General features: G+C 45.6%; 1 protein-coding gene and 2 long non-coding RNA genes across 5 annotated transcripts in view; 2 read left to right on the top strand and 1 right to left on the bottom strand.

Annotated features, from left to right (window-relative positions):
* The window catches only part of LOC139564397 (uncharacterized), a 418,006-nt gene that overhangs the window by 301,167 nt on the left and 99,150 nt on the right, over positions 1–17,689 (top strand). The gene's annotated exons all lie outside the window — the stretch shown is intronic.
* On the top strand, positions 1,706–13,646 carry LOC139564371 (cell adhesion molecule CEACAM1-like). 3 transcript variants are annotated; one of them, XM_071383848.1, is made up of 9 exons: positions 1,706–6,660; positions 7,064–7,363; positions 8,063–8,344; positions 8,926–9,127; positions 9,251–9,526; positions 9,660–9,911; positions 11,222–12,025; positions 12,299–12,556; positions 13,508–13,646. In XM_071383848.1, the coding sequence occupies exons 1-5, from the start codon at positions 6,606–6,608 to the stop codon at positions 9,303–9,305; spliced, it is 894 nt and encodes a 297-aa protein (XP_071239949.1). In that variant the 5' UTR covers positions 1,706–6,605; the 3' UTR covers positions 9,306–9,526; positions 9,660–9,911; positions 11,222–12,025; positions 12,299–12,556; positions 13,508–13,646. The 3 variants fall into 3 exon arrangements, with proteins under 3 accessions (XP_071239949.1, XP_071239950.1, XP_071239951.1); XM_071383850.1 differs by lacking the exon at positions 9,251–9,526 and having other exon boundaries at positions 1,708–6,660; XM_071383849.1 differs by lacking the exons at positions 11,222–12,025; positions 12,299–12,556; positions 13,508–13,646 and having other exon boundaries at positions 9,660–10,873.
* Positions 13,621–17,121, bottom strand: LOC139564373 (uncharacterized). Its single transcript, XR_011672723.1, has 4 exons — positions 16,964–17,121; positions 14,265–14,378; positions 13,996–14,073; positions 13,621–13,854 (listed from the first exon to the last, which is right to left on the bottom strand). It is a non-coding gene; the product is annotated as an uncharacterized lncRNA (long non-coding RNA).

Here is a 17,689-nt window from a genome sequence, read left to right as displayed (position 1 = left end):
TAAATACATCAAATGCATGAATATCCCAATATAATGGTAGGATGCCATAACAATAATATTTCAGGGACCATAAACATTTATTATCGGTGCTTTTACATATACAGTTGAAGTTGGAAGTTTACATACACCTTAGTCAAATACATTTAAACCTGTTAGTGTGTAGGGGGTGCTATTTTCACTTTGGGGAAAAATCGTGCCCAAATGAAACGGCCTTGTACTCTATTCTAGATCGTACAATATGCATATTATTATTACTATTGGATAGAAAACACTCTCAAGTTTCTAAAACTGTTTGAATTATATCTGTGAGTAAAACAGAACTCATTTAGCAGCAAACTTCCAGATAGGAAGTGAAAAATCTGATATACATGCACTTCATACGCCTTCCACTAGATGTCAACAGGCAGTGGGAGGTGAAATGGGGTTTGTAGGCCTCTTTGCTCACACATGCTTTTTCAGTTCTGCCCACAAATGTTCTATGGGATTGAGGTCAGGGCTTTGTGATGGCCACTCCAATACCTTGACTTTGTTGTCCTTAAGCCATTTTGCCACAACTTTGGAAGTATGCTTGGGGTCATTGTCCATTTGGAAGACCCATTTGCGACCAAACTTTAACTGTCTGACTAATGTCTTGAGATGTTGCTTCAATATATCAACAAAATGTTCTATCCTCAAGATGCCATCTATTTTGTGAAGTGCACCAGTCCCTCCTGCAGCAAAACACCCCCACAACATGATGCTGCCACCCCCGTGCTTCACAGTTGGGATGGTGTTCTTCGGCTTGCAAGCCTCCCCCTTTTTCCTCCAAACATAACAATGGTCATTATGGCCAAACAGTTCTATTTTTGTTTCATCAGACCAGAGAACATTTCTCCAAAAAGTAAGATCTTTGTCCCCATGTGCAGTTACAAACTGTAGTCTGGCTTTTTTATGGCGGTTTTGGAGCAGTGGCTTCTTCCTTGCTGAGCGGCCTTTCAGGTTTTGTCGATATAGGACTCATTTTACTGTGGATATCGTTTTACTGTGGATATAGCTCCATCCGCGCGCCGACACCGGCCCCGGGGACGATCCGGAGGACGAGGCGCAGGGCAATCTGGGTGGAGACGATGAAATTCCTGCAGTAAGGAAGGGTCCAGGATGTCCTCCACCGGCACCCAGCATCTCTCCTCCGGACCGTACCCCTCCCACTCCACGAGGTACTGAAGGCCCCTCGCCCGACGCCTTGAATCCATGATGACTCGCACAGGATACGCCGGGGCCCCCTCGATGTCCAGAGGGGGCGGAGGAACCTCCCACACCTCAGACTGCTGGAGCGGACCAGCCACCACCGGCCTGAGGAGAGACACATGGAACGAGGGGTTAATACGATAATCAGGGGGAAGCTGTAACCTATAACATACCTCGTTCAGTCTCCTCAGGACTTTAAATGGCCCCACAAACAGCGGACCCAGCTGCCGGCAGGGCAGGCGAAGGGGCAGGTTTCGGGTTTCGCCTTCTGTCGCCTGATGGCCTGTTGCAGGCGTACATGGGCAGCGTCCCAAGTTTCCTCCGAGCGCCGAAAGCATTCATCCACCGCAGGTGCCTCGATCTGGCTCTGATGCCACGGTGCCAGAACCGGCTAATAACCTAGTACACACTGAAATGGAGACAGGTTAGTGGAGGAGTGGCGGAGAGAGTTTTGGGCCATCTCTGCCCAGGGGATGAAAGCCGACCACTTCCCCGGCCGGTCCTGGTAATAAGACCGCAGAAATCTACCCACATCCTGGTTAACTCTCTCCACCTGCCCATTACTTTCGAGGTGAAACCCTGAGGTCAGGCTGACCGAGACCCCCAGACATTCCATGAACACCCTCCAGACCCTTGATGTGAACTGGGAACCCCGATCAGACACTATATCCTCAGGCACTCCGTAGTGCCGGAAGACGTGTGTAAACAGGGCCTCCGCAGTCTGTAGGGCCGTAGGGAGACCGGGCAAAGGAATGAGATGGCAGGACTTAGAAAACCGATCCAAAACTACCAGAAACGTGGTGTTTCCTTGTGACTGAGGAAGATCCGTCACGAAATCCACCGATAGGTGTGACCACAGCCGTTGTGGAATGGGTAGGGGTTGTAATTTCCCTCTGGGCAGGTGTCTAGGTGCCTTGCACACCGAGCAGGAGGAAACATACACCCTCACGGCCACCAGTACTTCCCACTAAGACAGCGCACTGTCCGATCGATGCCAGGATGACCAGAGGAAGGTGACGTATGAGCCCAACAGATCAATCGATCACGAACATCAGACGGAACGTACTTACGTCCAACTGGACACTGGGTGGGAGTGGGTTCCGCACGTAATGCCCGCTCGATGTCCGCGTCAACCTCCCATACCACAGGTGCAACCAGGCAAGATGCTGGAAGTATGGGAGTGGGATCCGTGGACCACTCCTCTGTGTCATACATCCGAGACAGTGCGTCTGCCTTAGCGTTCTGGGAACCTGGTCTGTAGGATAGAATGAACACAAAACGGGTGAAAAACATGGCCCACCTTGCCTGGCGAGGATTCATTCTCCTCGCTGCCCGGATGTACTCCAGAATGCGGTGGTCAGTCCTAATGAGAAAAGGGTGTTTAGCCCCCTCAAGCCAATGCCTCCACGCTTTCAGAGCCCCGACAACAGCCAACAACTCCCAGTCACCCACATCATAGTTTCACTCCGCCGGGCTGAGCTTCTTCGAAAAGAACGCACAGGAGCGGAGTTTTGGTGGCATACCCGAGCGCTGAGACAGCACAGCTCCTATCCCAGACTCGGACGCGTACACCTCTACTATGAACACTAAGGAGGGATCAGGATGAGCCAACACAGGAGCCGAGGTAAACAGAGCCTTCAGGTGACCAAAGGCCCTGTCCGCCCCAGCTGACCACTGCAGTCGCACCGGTCCCCCCTTCAGCAAAGAGGTAATGGGAGCCGCTACCTGACCAAAGCCCCGGATAAATCTCCGGTAGTAGTTGGCAAACCCTAAGAACCGCTGCACCTCCTTACCGTGGTTGGAGTCGGCCAAATACGCACGGCTGAAATGCGGTCATTCGCCATCTCCACCCCTGACTCAAACAGGCGGTACCCTAGGAAGGAGATGGACTGTTGGAAGAACAGACATTTCTCAGCCTTAACGTACAGGTCATGCTCCAGCAGTCGACCAAGCATCTTGCGCACCAGAGACACATGCTCGGTGCGTGTAGTGGAGTATATTAGAATGTCATCTAAATACACTACTACACCCTGGCCGTGCAGGTCCCTGAAAATCTCGTCTAAAAAGGATTGGAAGACGGATGGAGCATTCATCAACCCGTACGGCATGACGAGGTACTCATAGTGCCCAGAGGTGGTACTAAATGCCGTCTTCCACTCATCCCCCTCCTGGATACGCACCAGGTTGTAAGCACTCCTGAGATCCAATTTGGTGAAGAAGCGCGCCCCATGCAATGACTCAGTCACACTGGCTATGAGAGGCAGAGGGTAACTATACTTCACCGTGATCTGATTTAAACCTCTATAGTCAATGCACGGGCGTAAACCTCCATCCTTCTTCTTCACAAAAAAGAAACTCGAGGAGGCTGGTGAAGTGGAAGGCCGAATGTATCCCTGTCCCAGAGATTCGGTGACATATGTTTCCATAGCCGCCTTCTCCTCCTGTGACAGAGGCTACACGTGACTCCTGGGAAGTGCTGTGTCTACTAGGAGATTTATCGCACAATCCCTCCGTCGATGGGGTGGTAGTTGAGTCGCCTTCTTTTTACAGAAGGCGAGAGCCAAATCAGCATATTCAGGGGGATGTGCATGGTGGAGACCTGGTTTGGACTCTCCACCGTAGTTGCACCTATGGAAACACCTATACACCTCCCTGAACACTGATGTGACCATCCCTTGAGAGTCTTCTGTTGCCACGAAATAGTGGGGTCATGATGGGCCAACCAGGGAAACCCCAACACCACAGGAAACGCAGGAGAATCGATCAGGAAGAGACTAATTCTCTCCTCATGACCCTCCTGCGTTATCATACATAGTTGAGCTGTGACCTCCCTAATCAGACCCGACCCTAAAGGACGACTATCTAAGGAATGTACAGGGAAGGGCACATCAACAGGAACAATAGGGATCCTTAATCTAAGAGCAAACGAATGGGGGGGGTATGCCTTATGATTAACGAGACGTGGTGGGATCATAACAACATACAGGAACTCAAGTCCTTCTGTTCACCTGACTTAGAAATCCTCACAATCAAATGTCGACCGCATTATCTACCAAGAGAATTCTCTTCGATTATAATCACAGCCTCATATATTCCCCCCCAAGCAGACACATCGATGGCCCTGAACGAACTTCATTTGACTCTATGTAAACTGGAAACCACATATCCTGAGGCTGCATTCATTGTAGATGGGGATTTTAACAAGGCCAATCTGAAAACAAGACTCCCTAAATTCTATCAGCATATCAATTGTGCAACCAGAGCTGGTAAAACCCTGGATCATTGATATTCTAACTTCCGTGATGCATATAAGGCCCTCCCCCGCCCTCCCTTCGGAAAAGCTGACCACGACTCCATTTTGTTGCTTCCAACTTATAGACAGAAACTAAAACAGGAAGCTCCCGCGCTCAGGTCTGTTCAACGCTGGTCCGACCAATCTGATTCCACACTTCAAGATTGCTTCAATCACATGGACTGGGATATGTTCCGCATTGCGTCAAACAACAACATTGACGAATACGCTGATTCGGTGAGCAAGTTTATTAGCAAGTGCATCGGCGATGTCGTACCCACAGCAACTGTTAAAACATTCCCAAACCAGAAACCGTGGATTGATGGCAGCATTCGCGCGAAACTGAAAGCGCGAACCACTGCTTTTAATCAGGGCAAGGTGACCGGAAACATGACCAAATAGAAACATTGTAGCTATTCCCTCCGCAAGGCAATCAAACAAGCTAAGCGTCAGTATAGAGACAAAGTAGAGTCGCAATTCAACGGCGCAGACACAAGAGGTATGTGGCAGGGTCTACAGTCAATCATGGATTACAAAAAGAAAACCAGCCCCGTCACGGACCAGGATGTCTTGCTCCCAGACAGACTAAACTTTTTTGCCCGCTTTGAGGACAATAGAGTGCCACTGACACGGCACGCTACCAAAACCTGTGGACTCTCCTTCACTTCAGCCGACGTGAGTAAAACATTTAAACGTGTTAACCCTCGCAAGGCTGCAGGCCCAGACGGCATCCCCAGCCGCGTCCTCAGAGCATGCGGAGACCAGCTGGCTGGTGTGTTTACGGACATATTCAATCAAACCTTATCCCAGTCAATCAATCAATCAAGTTTATTTTATATAGCCCTTCGTACATCAGCTAATATCTTGAAGTGCTGTACAGAAACCCAGCCTAAAACCCCAAACAGCAAGCAATGCAGGTGTAGAAGCACGGTGAGTAGGAAAAACTCCCTAGAAAGGCCAAAACCTAGGAAGAAACCTAAAGAGGAACCAGGCTATGAGGGGTGGCCAGTCCTCTTCTGGCTGTGCCGGGTGGAGATTATAACAGAACTATGCCAAGATGTTCAAAATGTTCATAAGTGACAAGCATGGTCAAATAATAATCATGAATAATTTTCAATTGGCTTTTCATAGCCGATCATTAAGAGTTAGCAAAGGGTCTGAATACTTATGCAAATAAGCTATTTCTGTTTTTTCTTTTTAATACATTTGCAAAAAATTCTACAAACCTGTTTTTGCTTTGTCGTTATGGTATTGTGTATAGATTGATGAGGACAATTGCTTATATAATCAATTTGGAATAAGGCTGTAATGTAACAAAATGTGGAAAAAGTGAAGCGGTCTGAATACTGATGCACTTCAGTTTGGTTGCAGTCATTGTAGCTAAAGGTGGGACAACCAGTTATTGGGTGTAAAGGGGCAATTACTTTTTAGCATCGGGGAATTGGGTGTTGCGTAACTTTTTTCGTTACAAACATAAAATAGTTTTTGTAAACTCAGGTTCCCTTTATCTAATATTGGGATTTGGTTGAAGATCTGATAAAATTCGGTATCAAAACTATGCAGAAATATAGAACATCAGATAGGGGGCAAATACTTTTTCACGGCACTGTAAGTGTTTTCTTGACAGGTTCAGTGTGAACCGTGTCTTATGAGCGCACATTGCCTTAGCCGCTGTGGATGGATCATGAGTTTCGACAGCATCAGAAGACCTATTCCCGGCCTCATTGGCCATGTACCATCCAGCCTTCTCCCAGGACCCGTATAGGACAGACAGAGTTGATCAGATTTACAGTAAACCATAATCAACATGAAAACACCCCTGTGTGTCAACAAAAAACACAGTGGGAAAAATGTATGTGGGCATAACAGGGCGTGGGTAGTTGGGTAGGTGTGTGTGAGTGTGTTCTGGCGGCAGGTAGGGTGGGCAGGTACATTGGCATCACCTGACTATTTGCTGATTGAGAGGAGACAGTGACTGTGCAGTATTGACATGTTTGGATTTAACAAGATGGCTGGAGAGTAATTTGTTTAATAGGAAAGTGTCCCGTTCATTTCTGATCCGTGGTGTTTGATAAGTGGCAGAACTATGGACCATCCTCTGGTGTGGGTTCTCATCCTGGTGCTGCTCAACTTCAATACAGGTTAAGTAGACAATATGCTCATTCTGGGAATATATTGATGCCTATTTGTGCTTTATGGTACAAACACTTGATTAAATAAGTAACAGGTTGTTCAAATGTCTCTGTTTGGTTGATGCACTTCAGTCAAACAGTATCAAGTCAGAAAGGTGGAGATTTCTATTTATCTGCCATTGACAACAATGTCTAGAGTAGACATTAGACATAGATACTAGGTCATGTTGTAAATTGTGCGTTCAACTTGAAGGCACTAATTTGTATACAAAAGCTTGTATTTCTGTTAAAGTGACATAGTCTGAAGATTTGATTCATTTCAATTAAAATATTTAAAGGACTTTAAAGACTTTTGTACTGATTGATAATATCTCAAAACATGAACTAAACTCATCAATCCATCCTCTTCTAGATGTCTCTGGCCAGGTGGTGGTTCCCTCTATGAACCCCTTAGCTGTGGGCAGTAATGTCACACTGAACCTAGTTCCCGAAAGCCCCATCAACATAGGGACCTGGTCATATGAAACTACAACCATCGTACTTTTCTATCCTAGTGGCAGTATTGTGAGTACAAGTTATCGAGGCAGAGTCTCCTTCAACCGCTCCTCCTCAGAGCTGTCCATAAGCTCTCTCCAACTCAACGACTCAGGACGATATACCGTGCAGGGAATGGAGCCAGTCCTGACCGCTGTGGTGACCTTGTCTGTCCAGGGTAAGGAACTGACCTCTGCCTGTCTGTTTATCTTTCTATGAAGGTAGACTCCCTCTCAATGGCACACACGGTCACTTCCTCACACACATGCTCACCTGCACACTTACTTACCCATTCACATACTTACTTGCATGCAGGTCCACATGCAAACATGCTTGCACATCAGAGGAGGCTGATGAGGGAAGGACAGCTAATAATAATAGCTGGAATTGAGTGTAATGAAGTGAATGGAATGTTATCAAACATATGAAACACATGTTTTTATGAATATGAATACCATTCAATCCACTCCGTTCCAGCCATTATTATGAGCCGTTCTTCCCTCAGCAGCCTCCACTGATGCAGATTATCTATCAATGATTCTGTCATAATAATAAAAGTCATTTTCCTGACATGGAAAGCTAACTCTTAAACGTGTCAATGTTTTCTGAACCTATAGTGAAGTTGGCCTTCATAATACCTTTGAAAATAATGAAACTGAACAGATCAGAGTATGAGCAAACTGTTCATATACATTTTCAAATAAGACCTACACAAGACGTTTTATGTGTGTGCAAAGGGCTCTACAGTGCTCAATCCTTTAACTTAGTCTCTATAATAAGTAAATAAAATAGCATATTTAGATTTCCAAAACTAATTTTAATGTGAAACAAATATAAACTACCGTATATGGTTGTTATTCTATTCTCTCACCCACAGAACCCATTTCAAACGTGACTCTAAGAGCCAATGCCACTGATCTAGTGGAATTAAACGACACTGCCATTGTCACCTGCTCCGTCTCCTCTGGCACCTCCTTCTCCTACCGCTGGATGAATGGCAGCTCAGAGGTTGCAGCCAGTGACAGAGTTCGGCTTGGTGTTGGGAACAGCACTTTCACCATAGTCAGTGTGACACGATACGATGAAGGGCCGTTCAGATGTGAGGTCATCAATGGAATCAGCGATGGCACCAGCCAGCCCATCGGCCTCAATGTTAGATGTGAGTATCAGAGTATGCAGTACACATGAGTCATACACAACAGACATCGATTGTACCTTGTCATTGAGAGCCAGCATTCTCTGCAATGATGTAATATGCCTATTTTCATCCCAAATCATTGAGGGTAAGGGCCTGTGATAGGAGATAGATTGGGGGTAAGGGCCTGTGATAGACTAGGGAAAGGGCAAGGGGGGATACCTAGTCAGTCGTACAACTGAATGCCTTCAACTGAAATGTGTCTTCCGCAATTAACCCAACCCCTCTGAATCAGAGAGGTGCGGGGCACTGCCTTAAATCGACATCCACGTCTTCGGGGCCCCGGGAACAGTGGGTTAACTGCGTTGCTCAGTGGCATAATGACAGATTTTTAACTTGTCAGCTCGGGGATTCGACCCAGCAACCTTTCGGTTACTGTACTATTACATCAAGCTGCAACACGCTACAGAAACAGGAGATGGGCTCCTGCTCTTATGAGCTGTTCCAACTTGCACAAGCCAAGGCTTCAGGAAGATTACTTACTTACTAATCTTTGTCAAAATAGTCAAACCATAAGACTAACCATACTGTCTTGTGTTTAACAGTTGGACCAGAGAGACCTGCTGTAACTAGTCCGGAATTAGCGATGACAGGACACGTCGTGACATTCAACTGCTCTGCCTCCTCTCAGCCTCCCAGCCAGTTTAGCTTGTTCTTCAATGGTTCTTCATGGGTAGTACACCTGTGTGGCCTTCAACAACCTCACTGTCAGAAACAGCACTGTCTCCAAGATGCTCACTGTTATTGGTGAGTCTCGGTCTAACCTTAATCCTTAATTGATTAGTTTGGTGTACTTTCTTGAGAACAAATAATCCCTCTGCAGCCGTTAAACCAACTGCGACCGTTGAAACATTTTCACTTTGTACTCAGCGCCAATAACCTCAGTGTCCATAAGCACCGGTGGAAACCAGGCGATAGATGGTGACTCCTTTACAATGACTTGCAATATTGTCGGTGATCCTAGCTCCATTCACCGGTGGACGAACCGCACGTCAGTGCGTCTAGATAACAGAACACACGTCTCTTTCGACAACAGAACATTGGCCTTCAACCCTGTACAGCATTCAGACTATGGAGAATATCAGTGTATGGCCAGAAATAGTGTGAGCAACAGAACTAGCACCCGCTACACACTCCTAGTGAATTGTAAGTAATAATGGGGATGTATTCTTGTCAAAGATAGAGAAGGTAATAACTGTGATGACATATTATGAAGTCAATAATCAACCATAAGGTAGTTATAGTTGAATGTTTCGATGTCGTTGTCTGATTTTCACAGATGGACCCATGCAACCTGTGATAGCTGGTGCACCCATTGCCGAAACAGAACAAAGAGTGACCTTCAACTGCTCATCCTCCTCTCAGCCTCTCAGCCAGTTCAGCTGGTTCTTCAATGGCTCCCAGGTGGCGACTGGCTCAGTGTATGAGACTGGCCCACTGACCTTAGCCAGTCATGGGGAATACACCTGTGTGGCCTTCAACAACGTCACTGTCAGAAACAGCACTGTCTCCAAGATGCTCACCATCATTGGTAAATCAGACTACAGATTCTTTGCTTTGTTGTGTTAATTTCCGATCTGATAAGAGGACAAATATCGCAAAATACACGGAGTATACCAAGTATTAGGAACACCTTCCTAATACTGACTTTCCCTCAGAAAAGCTTCAATTCGTTGGGGCTTGGAGTCTACAAGATGTCGAAAGCATTCCACAGGAATGCTGGCCCATGTTGACTCCAATGCTTCCAATAAAAAGCATGAGCTGGTGCACACCGAGAGAAAATGATTATGTGTAGAGGTGCTGACTAACGGCGAATAAACTGTAAGCTATAGAGTCGCACACTCTATATATACTCTCTATATATAAACTCCCAGTAATCACTGTGCTGTCTTCAGGAGGCACAGTGATGCTGAAACGTGAGTTTATATATATATAGAGTGTGTGAGTCTCTTTTTTTTATGACTCCAATGCTTCCCACGGTTGTGTCAAGTTGGCTGGATTCCCTTTGGGTGGTGGACCATTTTTGATACACACGGGAAACTGTTGAGCGTGAAAAACCCAGCAGCATTGCAGTTCATGACACAAGCCAGTGTGCCTGGCAACTAATACCATACCCCGTTCAAGGCACTTCAATCTTTTGTCTTTCCTATTCACCCTCTAAATGGCACACATTCATAATCCATGTCTCAATCGTCTCAAGTCTTAAAAATCCTTCTGTATTCTGTCTCCTCCACTTCATTTACACTGATTGAAGTGGATTTAACAAGTGACATCAATAAGGGATCATAGCCTTCCCCTGGATTCACCTGGTCAGTAATGTCATGGAAATAGCATGTGTTTTTAATGTTTTGTACACTCAGTTACAATAAACATATTAATCATACAAAATAACCAAAACTACAGCTTTATACATACACTGAAAAAATATATAAACACAATTTGTAAAGTGTTGGTCCCATGTTTCATGAGCTGAAATAAACGATCTCAAAAATGGTCCTTATGCACAAAAGCTTATTTCTCTGAAATGTTGTGCTCAAATTTGTTCACATCCCTGTTAGTGAGCAGTTCTTCTTTGCCAAGATAATCCATCCACCTGACAGGTGTGGCATATCAAGAAGCTGATTAAACAGAATAATCATTGCACAGGAGCACCTTGTGCTGGGGACAATAAAAGGCCACTATAAAATGTGCAGTTTTGTCACACAACACAATGCCACAGATGTCAAATTTTTTGAGGGAGCGTGCAATTGGCATGCTGACTGCAGGAATGTCCACCAGAGCTGTTGCCAGAGAATTTAATGTTAATTTCTCTACCATAAGCTGCCTCCAACCTCGTTTTAGATAATTTGGCAGTACATCCAACTGGCCTCTCAACCGCAGACCACGTGTAACCATGCCAGCCCAGGACCGTCACATCCAGCTTCTTCACCTGCGGGATCGTCTGAGACCAGCCACCCAGCCACCTGGAAAGATGTTGAAACTGAGGAGTATTTCTGTCTGTAATAAAGCCCTTTTGTGGGGAAAAACTCATACTGATTGGCTGAGCCTGGCTCCCCAGTGTGTGGGCCTATGCCCTCCAAGGCTCACCCATGGCTGCACCCCTGGCCAGTCATGTGAAATCCATAGATTAGGGCCAAATGAATGTATTTCAATTGACTGATTTCTATTCATACTAAGAGGATATCATGATATAAAACAGGAAATATATAAAACAGTCATTTACAATCCATCAGATCGTACAACCATTTGTTTTATATATATATATGTTTTATATATCCAACTATTGCGTTGCTGGAACTAACCATTTGATCAAATGACAAATCTTGATACCGTACATAAAGCAATACACTTCCTCTCTCCTCACAGAGGCTATAACGTCGGTGATGGTGAAACGAAACAAATTACCAATAGCATCTGACAACCTAACCCTGACCTGTGAAGTCACCGGGCGCTATGACACCATCTACTGGATGAAGGACAACCGGTCTCTGGTCCTGAACAACAACTTGAACTCTGACATCACCATCTCTAACAACTCTCTGCACTTCAGTCCAGTCAAGGTGTCAAATGATGGAAACTATCAGTGCGTTGCCACCAACCTCTTTGGTCCACACATCAGCCCTAAATACCAGCTACTGGTGAACTGTAAGTACTGGTGTTTTAATCTGTTGGTAAAATATTTTAAAAGATAAGCATTTGATGTTATATTATGTAGAAAGTCAGAAACCCACCACTATTATGATAGCTAGTGCTATCCTGGGTTCTTTGGGACATCCCTACCCTAAATCTTAACCTTAACCCTTACCTTAACCATTTCATATTTCAACTTCAATGGGGTGATGTCAGAGTTGGATGTCCCAAGGATTCCGTTTAGACTTTCCCTATTATGACCCCACTTCTCTGAACCTCTCTCTGTAGATGGGCCTCTGAGTGTGAACATCTCTGGCCCAGGATTAGTGGTGATTGGCTCAGTAATTAATGCCAATCTGAAGTGCTCAGCCGACTCCCGGCCGACCAGTGAGTACTGGTGGAAATACATCAACAAATCATTGCCGGCGACTGGTCCTTTGATGGCTGTAGGCATCTCCTTGAAAAATGCAAGGATATACACCTGTGTGGCCAAGAACCCTCTAACTAACATCTCAATGTCCAAGACCATTAGTCTGGATGTCACTGGTAAGTGGGTAGGTTGTTATAGTAAGACCTAGGTGGGATATAATGAGTAATTAAATGTCACAATATTGTTTTTATTATGTATAATTATATTTGGTTCTAGTTTGCGTACGTGTTTGTGCAAGGATCATTTTCATGCATCATGGAAATGCAATACAGACATATGGTGAACTGGGGGGTACAGACAAAAATCAAGAAGATGTATACACTGTATATTTATTTTTAACATCCTCACTCTCCTTCCCTGCCTCCCCTCCTCTCCCATTCCCTATGTCCCCACCTCTCCCATTCCCTATGTCCCCTCCTCTCCCATTCCCTATGTCCCCTCCTCTCCCATTCCCTATGTCCCCTCCTCTCCCATTCCCTATGTCCACTCCTCTCCCATTCCCTATGTCCCCTCCTCTCCCAATCCCTATGTCCCCTCCTCTCCCATTCCCTATGTCCCCTCCTCTCCCATTCCCTATGTCCACTCCTCTCCCATTCCCTATGTCCACTCCTCTCCCATTCCCTATGTCCACTCCTCTCCCATTCCCTATGTCCACTCCTCTCCCATTCCCAATGTCCCCTCCTCTCCCATTCCCTATGTCACCTCCTCTCCCATTCCCTATGACCCCTCCTCTCCCATTCCCTATGTCCCCTCCTCTCCCATTCCCTATGTCCCCTCCTCTCCCATTCCCTATGTCCCCTCTTCTCCCATTCCCTATGTTCCCTCCTCTCCCATTACCTATGTCCCCTCCTCTCCCATTCCCTATGTCCCCTCCTCTCCCATTCCCTATGTCCCCTCTTCTCCCATTCCCTATGTCCCCTCCTCTCCCATTCCCTATGTCCCATCCTCTCCCATTCCCTATGTCCCCTCCTTTCCCATTCCCTATGTCCCCTCCTCTCCCATTCTTTGTCCCCCTCCTCTCCCATTCTCTTTGTTTCCCTTCTCTCCCATTCTTCTTTCTCTCTCAGGCCCTTCACCTGTCCCTCCATTCCAGTCCAGAGGTGGTCTGATGTTGATGGGCCTTGTAACTCTCTCCACACACATAGTGAAACTTGTTATAAAAATGTGTATTTCAAAGGAGTATAATTATATATTATTTTTTTATAAACAAAAACAGTCATGTTTCTTGAGTGAGCAATATGAGATTACAAAACATGGTTACAATGTTTATAAAGAAGTTATTAAAGGTCAACTCTTTAAATTGGAATACTCATGAAGTTTTTGCCTTGATCACCCTTTGACCTTTCTACCCTTTCCATGATCTTCTGGCATTTCCACTGATTCTTGAACCCTTTCCTTCGGCACATTGCCACAACTGGATTGTGTATAGGTCGGAGAGGATGGGATGGGAGAGAGATACACAGATTGGTGACTTTGGGAGAGTCCACGGTAACAAGTATTGTAGAAACTCTTCAATGTACTGCTGTTAGTGTTAGAGAAACACAGGTCTACTTACAGGCCTTCCTGGGCTTGCGGTAGGATTTGGCAGACTCCTGGCAGAGGCAGCCTCCACTCAAACCCTCTCTCCTCCTCCCTGAGTGACACAAAGTAAACTGCTGTATTAGCCTGAGTGCCAATCAGTTTCTGCCAACTATTTGCCATTCAAAAACATTACTATCATGGGCTGCCAGAAACAGACAGAATTGTGAAAAGAAAATCACAAACTACTGTATACCCTTAAAATATACATACTGGACAAATAGCAATGACTTCCTAATCACTCACCCTTACAGTCACACAGTCTGTGGGGGTTGATCTGGTCTCCAACTCTCCATGGGTCCTCCACTGTACCTGTAGCTTCACTGACACCTGAACGTTGTACATCAGTTTCAGGAATCCCTTGGTAGAGAGGATGAGAGATAGAGGTTGATCCTAATGGATATGTACAGTAAGTCTGATGGATATTTTTAAATGATTGATGAATCTGTATGATCTACTCAAATCAAATGGAATTGGTCACATACACGTGTTTAGCAGATATTATTGCAGGTGTAGCGAAATGCTTGTGCTTCTAGCTCCGACAGTGCAGTAATATCTAACAAGTAATATCTAACGATTTCACAACATATACCCAACACACACAAATCTAAGTAAAGGGAATTAAGAATATATAAATACTGTATATGGATGACCAACGTCAGCGCAGCATAGACAAAGTTATAGTAGAAAAGTATAGAATACAGTACATACATAGAAGATGAGTAATGCAAGATATGTAAACTATTAAAGTGACTAGTGTTACATTTATTAAAGTGGCCAGTGATTTCAAGTCTGTGTATATAGGCAGCAGCCTCTCTGTGCTAGTGATGGCTATTTAATAGTCTGATGGCCTTGAGATAGAAGCTGTTTTTCAGTCTCTCGGTCACCAGCTAAGCTGCACCTGTACTGACCTCGCCTTCTGGATGATAGCGGGGTGAACAGGCAATGGCTCGGGTGGTTGTTGTCCTTGATTATCTTTTTGGCCTTCCTGACAGGTGCTGTAGGTGTCCTGGAGGGCAGGTAGTTTGCCCCCGGTGATGCGTTGTGCAGACCGCACCACCCTCTGGAGAGCCCTGCGGTTGTGGGCGGTGCAGTTGCCGTACCAGGGAGTGATACAGTCCGACAGGATGCTCTCAATTGTGCATCTGTAAAAGTTGGTGAGGGTTTTAGGTCACAATCCAAATTTCTTCAGCCTCCTGAGGTTGAAGAGGCACTGTTGCGCCTTCTTCAGAACCACACTGTCTGTGTGGGTGGACCATTTCAGTTTGAAACTTTCCACCTTCTCTACTGTGGTCCCGTCGATGTGGATAGGGGGGTGCTCCCTCTGCTGTTTCCTGAAGTCCACGATCATCTCCTTTGTTTTGTTGATGTTGAGTGAGAGGTTATTTTCCTGGCACCACACTCCCAGAGCCCTCAACTCCTCCCTTTAGGCTGTCTCATCGTTGTTGGTAATCAAGCCTACTACTGTTGTGATGTCTGCAAACTTGATGATTGAGTTGGAAGCGTGATTGGCCATGCAGTCATGGGTGACATAGGGACTACAGGAGGGGGCTGAGCACACATCATTATGGGGCCCCAGTGTTGAGGATCAGCAGAGGTGTTGTTTCCTACCTTCACCACCTGGGGGCGGCCCGTCAGGAATTCCAGGGCCCATTTGCACAGGGCGGGGTTCAGACCCAGGGCCTCGAGCTTAATGATGAGCTTGGAGGGTACTATGGTGTTGAATGCTGAGCTGTAGTCAATGAACAGCATTCTTACATAGACATTCCTCTTGTCCAGATGGGACAGGTCAATGTGCAGTATGATGGCGATTGCATCATCTGTGGACCTATTGGGGTGGTAAGCAAATTGAAGTGGGTATAGGGTGACAGGTAAGGTAGATGTGATAAGATTCTTGACTAGTCTCTCAAAGCACTTCATGATGATAGAAGTGAGTGCTACGGGGGATCGTCATTTTGTTCAGTTACCTTTGCATTCTTGGGCACAGGAACAATGGTGGCCATCTTGAAGAATGTGGGGACAGCAGACTGGGATAGGTAGAGTTTGAATATGTCCGTGAACACACCAGCCAGCTGGTCTGGGCAGGCTCTGAGGACGCAGCTAGGGATGCCGTCTGAGCCGGCAGCCTTGCGAGGGTTAAAATGTTTAAATGTCTTATTCACGTCGGCCACGGAGAAGGAGAGCCCACAGTCCTTGTTAGCGGGCACTGTGTTATCCTCAAAGCGGACAAAGAAGGTGTTTAGCTTGCCTGGAAGCACAACGTCAACATCCTCGACGTGGATGGTTTTCCTTTTGTAATCTGTGATTGTCTGTAGACCCTGCCACATACGTTTCGTGTCTGAGCCGTTGAATTGCGACTCCACTTTGTCTCTATACTGACATGTTGCCTGTTTGATTGCCTTGTGGAGGAAATGATTACTCTGCTTGTTTTCTGCCATGTTCCCAGTCACCTTGCCATGGTTAAATGCGGTTGTTCGCGCTTTCAGTTTTACGCGAATGCTGCCATCTATCCACGGTTTCTGGTTAGGGTAGGTTTTAATAGTCACAGTGGGTACAACATCTCCTACACACTTCCTGATAAACTCAGGCACCGTCTCTGTGTGTTCGTCAATATTATTCTCAGAAGCTACGATGCAAATTTCTGTATGATGGATGTGTCTGTATGATGGATGTGTCTGTATGATGGATGTCTGTATGCAACTACTATGAGATGGCTATCTGTCTGCAACGCTTCATGAAACACTCAAAACATCAGAAAGAAACATTCAAATGCAGATGTCTATAAGTCTCCATATGAGTTAAGAGCTAAATGTAGTTCTTTCACAGACACCTCATATGATGCACACCAGTAGCAGCTGTAATACGTGTAACCTGCTATAACTCACTGTACATTATAAAGCCAAATACATTCAACAGTAAATCAAACAGAATGTTCAATACTTTACCTTGCCCTTGGCCAGTGAATGCCAATACACAGAACAGCAAAAGCATCTTTATTCCCATTCCTCTGGCCACAATATCTTTGTGAATGTGCAAACACACCTCTGCAGCTACTACTGAATGAACAACTAAACTCTGCAGTTACTTCAGCCCTTTATATAGACGTGTGTCTCAATCTGAGATAAAATGGGCCATGTTCTATGAAGCATGTGCCCCTACCTACACCTGCCTTGTGGATTCTGTTATATCCGCCAAGCGTTTTGGAAAAAGTGGACGTTGGCCAAAACAACACCTCATAGTGTTATTGATGAGTGAAGTCAGCCTGACAGGTGGATGAGAGTTCTTCATGATACTGACCTGTGATGGCAAAACACTCTTCTGCCTTCATGGCTTATGTTCAATAAATATACTTTCTTTCAGAGCAAACTAACATATAACGTTCATTAAATAGAATGTTCACCTGAAGACTTGAAGGCCACTTGAAACTGTCAGCCAGACACTGTGATTGTGTTTCCTTGGCAAACATTAAGACAATGATCAAATATTCCTCTCGCAAAGCAATGAGGAAATAAAAGCATCATTGATCTGATAGGTCAATATGCTGCCCAGATCATCATTCAAGCGATTAGAGGAAACTAAATGACAGTTTATGTGAAAGGGTTAGAGAAGTTCTGTTTGCACAGAGTCAAATCTCACATGAACATTCTTTCACGGCATAACAGTTTGGTGCT

This window comes from Salvelinus alpinus, chromosome 35, assembly GCF_045679555.1.
Source record: "Salvelinus alpinus chromosome 35, SLU_Salpinus.1, whole genome shotgun sequence".
In the NCBI taxonomy this organism is placed as follows: Eukaryota; Metazoa; Chordata; class Actinopteri; order Salmoniformes; family Salmonidae; genus Salvelinus; species Salvelinus alpinus.
Note: the sequence above shows the minus strand (reverse complement) of the source record. Positions and strands in the feature narration are given on the sequence as shown.